This window comes from Carettochelys insculpta, chromosome 18 (genome assembly GCF_033958435.1).
Source record: "Carettochelys insculpta isolate YL-2023 chromosome 18, ASM3395843v1, whole genome shotgun sequence".
Taxonomy (NCBI): domain Eukaryota; kingdom Metazoa; phylum Chordata; order Testudines; family Carettochelyidae; genus Carettochelys; species Carettochelys insculpta.
The window spans coordinates 9,634,318-9,637,680 of NC_134154.1; the positions used below are offsets into that span (position 1 = coordinate 9,634,318).

General features: G+C 52.6%; 1 gene segment (V, D, J or C); it reads left to right on the forward strand.

Moving 5' to 3' along the window:
• The first annotated feature begins 1,366 nt into the window (after nucleotides 1–1,366).
• On the forward strand, nucleotides 1,367–3,131 carry LOC142022817 (immunoglobulin lambda variable 9-49-like). The segment is given in 3 exon segments: nucleotides 1,367–1,650; nucleotides 2,474–2,502; nucleotides 2,821–3,131. Coding segments are annotated over 3 exon segments (624 nt in total).
• Nucleotides 3,132–3,363: the final 232 nt, after the last annotated feature.

The following is a 3,363-nucleotide window of genomic DNA, read 5'->3' on the forward strand; positions in this document are numbered from 1 at the left end:
CTATGATTGTTGCTCTGGGCACATCTATACTCACAGAAAGATCGACGCGCTGCTCATCTGGAGTTGGATTTTGTGCGTCTGGTAAAGACATGGCTAAATCAACCTCCCTGGGCGGAGCCGTCGACCCCTGTGCTCACACTATGGCATGGAGTAAGGGACACCGACGTGCAACCGAAGAGGCTCGGACTGCGCTCGGGAAGTACGTCAACTCTAGGTATGCAAATGGCGTAGCTAGAACTGCATCTCTGAAATCGACTGTGCTGCCTAGTGCAGATGGAGCCTAAGTCACTGTGAAGGGCAAAGAGGGCAGGGGGTGGCTTGAAAAGCAGGTAACAGGAGGCCAGAAGGAGCTGATGTAGCTGTCTCCCACCCCTGGGTGTGGATCACGCTTCCCCTCTGGCCAGAATCTAGAGCAAGCACTGAGGATAGGACTTAGAACCTGATTTGTAAGGGTGTTTAGACTCCCAAACACGAAGCTGAACAGCTTTAAAAATCTTTCTTTAGTCCTTTGGCTGAAGACAGAGCAGCTTCGGCTTTAGCTCCACGGTTCTCCAGTCCCTGGAGGTAACCGGGGTGACACTCATTACAGAGTGTTTGGCACCAAGTGGTATCTACCTCTGCTCCAGGCAGCCAGGCTGTGGCAGCAGCTGCAGCTAAAATACATTTGTTTACAGAGACAAAATTGTGACCAGATTTATTTGGCTACCTGAGCATCTAGTTTAAAAAACTGTGACTCATCACCATGAAAAATGAATATTTTTTCCAAGATCCAGCTCCCTCAATGGGCCATTCGAGAGAACTCGGCACTCCATGTGACTGCACTGTGTAGTTGTGTCAAACATTTATCTCAGGAGTGGCTTTAATTAAGGGCCCCCTGTCTGCAGTTAACCCTAGCAAAAACATGTTCCAGTTTGCACTTGAAAAAATATGCACTCTTATGGGGGTTAACTTTTTATATGTCTTCTTGTAAATAAATCCTAAATTGGAAATTCAAATTGACATAGGCACTTTTCTCTATGTTAAAATGTCAAGGTTAGATTGTTAAAAGACCTGCAGCCAATGAGCAGGGAGCTGATTTGCATGAAGAGTCCATTCTCCAGCGATGTGGGTTAAAGAGAGAATTGGAGGGCCCAGCCACACACCCATTGACCTCATCTGGCTCCTCACTATGGCCTGGGCCCCTCTGCTCCTCGCACTGCTCACTTACCGCTCAGGTGAGAGAATTGTTTGCTCTTGTGACAAAAACAAGAAGGCCACTTGTGGGTGAGAATGTTTGTGGTGAGGGGCCAGAGTCCTGGTGCTGAGTTTGTTTGTCATGTTGCTTTCAGGGGTCAGTTCCCAGCCCGTGGTGACTCGGGAGCCCTCAATGTCGGTGGCCCCAGGAGGGTCTGTCACTCTGACCTGCCGCCTGAGCACTGGAGCCATCACCACAGACAACTATCCTGGGTGGTTCCAGAAGAAACCTGGCTCTGCTCCTCGCATGCTTATATACTATGCCAATAACAGACCCTCGGGGATCCCTGCCTGGTTCTCTGGGGCCATGTCCAGTAACAATGCTGCGCTGACCATCACCGGTGTCCAGGCAGAGGATGAGGCTGGCTATTACTGTGCTCTGCGGGTTGGAAGCGAGTATCACAGTGATCCAACCAGGTGGGGAACTGAGACAAAAGCCTGCTCTGTTGTCAGCCCCATCATCTCCTCCAGCCTGGGCTCTGCTCTGGCTGCCTGCACAGTTTGGTTCCTCTCCACAGTAGATAAGAGCCTGACTGCTCCTCCTTAGAAATTTCAGCTTCTTGCTCCACTCCCTCCCTTGGGTGGGGCGAGATTCACCCATATTTTTGGTCCCACTCCATCTCTTTACAAGAAGCAACTTCTCCTGCCCTTACAGCCCCACAACTGCCGGTGCTCATGCGGAGCAGAAGGTCACACACTCCTTGCATAAAAGATACATGTCACCGAACCCAGTTCCCTTGTGTTACCCATCAGCTGGCAACCTCCTGACTAGCCTGGAAGTGAGGGGGCACATAGGAAACTATCAGACCAATCACCACTGGCCAGTGGCTGTGGCCAGGCACTCAGTGGGCCAGTCTCCAGGCTCAGGTACTGCCATGTGTGTGAGAAACACAAACCTCAATTGGACAGTTCATCTGCGGGCTGCAGAGTCAGCCTCCCGCTGTGGTAAGACCAGGGCTGTCCCAGTCATGCAGGAGCGTTGGTGGTTGTGTGCAACTCCCCCTCTCCCTCTCTGTGGGACCCTCCAGGGCACCGGCCTAACCCTGGCCTCTTTCTCCTGGGAACCATTCCCTGGGTTTGCTCCCTGCCCCCTTTGCCTCACACGTCAGTTCTGGGCTTGGGACTCACCAGTTGACCTCTCCATGTGTGCCTGGGCCCCTCCGCCCAGCACCAGGCACGCAGCTGTCTCAGGCATATTGTTTTGGGTTGCTCTCCCTTAACGGCCTCTTGTTGCTCTCAGACGCAGGGAGGTGCTGGCTTTAGCAGCCAGTGAGCAGGGAGCAGATTTGCATGAAGGGGCCGTTCGCCAGTCCTGGGGGTTTAAAAGAGAATTGGAGGTTCCCAGCCACAGACCCATTTGCCTCAGGAAGCTGAGCTCCTCTGGATCCCCACCATGGCCTGGGCCCCTCTGCTCCTTGCGCTGCTCACTTACTGCTCAGGTGCTGTGAGGGGAGAGTTCATTACACACTTCTTTAGGAAGTGGTTCTTTGTGTGTTTTCCTCCTTCGTTCCCACTTTCTCGCTCCTCGGTTCTGTCTCGGTGTTCAACCGAAATACGATAACTGATTAATTCCCATCCTTGTTCCAGGGGTCACCGCGCAGCCCACGCTGACTCAGCCGCCTTCAGACTCAGTGTCCCTGGGAAACACGGTGAAACTCTCCTGCACGCTGAGCAGCCAGCACAGCAGCTACAACGTCGGATGGTACCAACAAAGGGATGGCCAGGCCCCTCGGTTCCTTTGGTACGGCTCTAGCACCAAAGGAGACGGGGTCCCAGATCGATTCACTGTTTCCAGCTCTGGAGCCATTCGCTATTTAACCATCACCAACGTGCAGGCGGAGGATGAGGCCACTTATTACTGTGGTGCACCCTATGGCAGTGGTAGCAGCTATGGGTAACTCACCATGACACAGTCAGATGGGGAACTGAGACAAAAACCTCCCTTCTCTCAGGCTCGCTGTGCTGGTCCTAGACTCTGCAGAGCTTTGCATTGTACTTTCAACAAATCAGCTGGCTATTGGTCACTGAGAATTCCAGCTCCCCACAGTCTGTGAGAGCTCAGCTCCTCCTACTCTCTCTTCACAGCCTTTGCAGGGGGGTGAAGCAGCTTTTACATGTTTCTTTGTTACT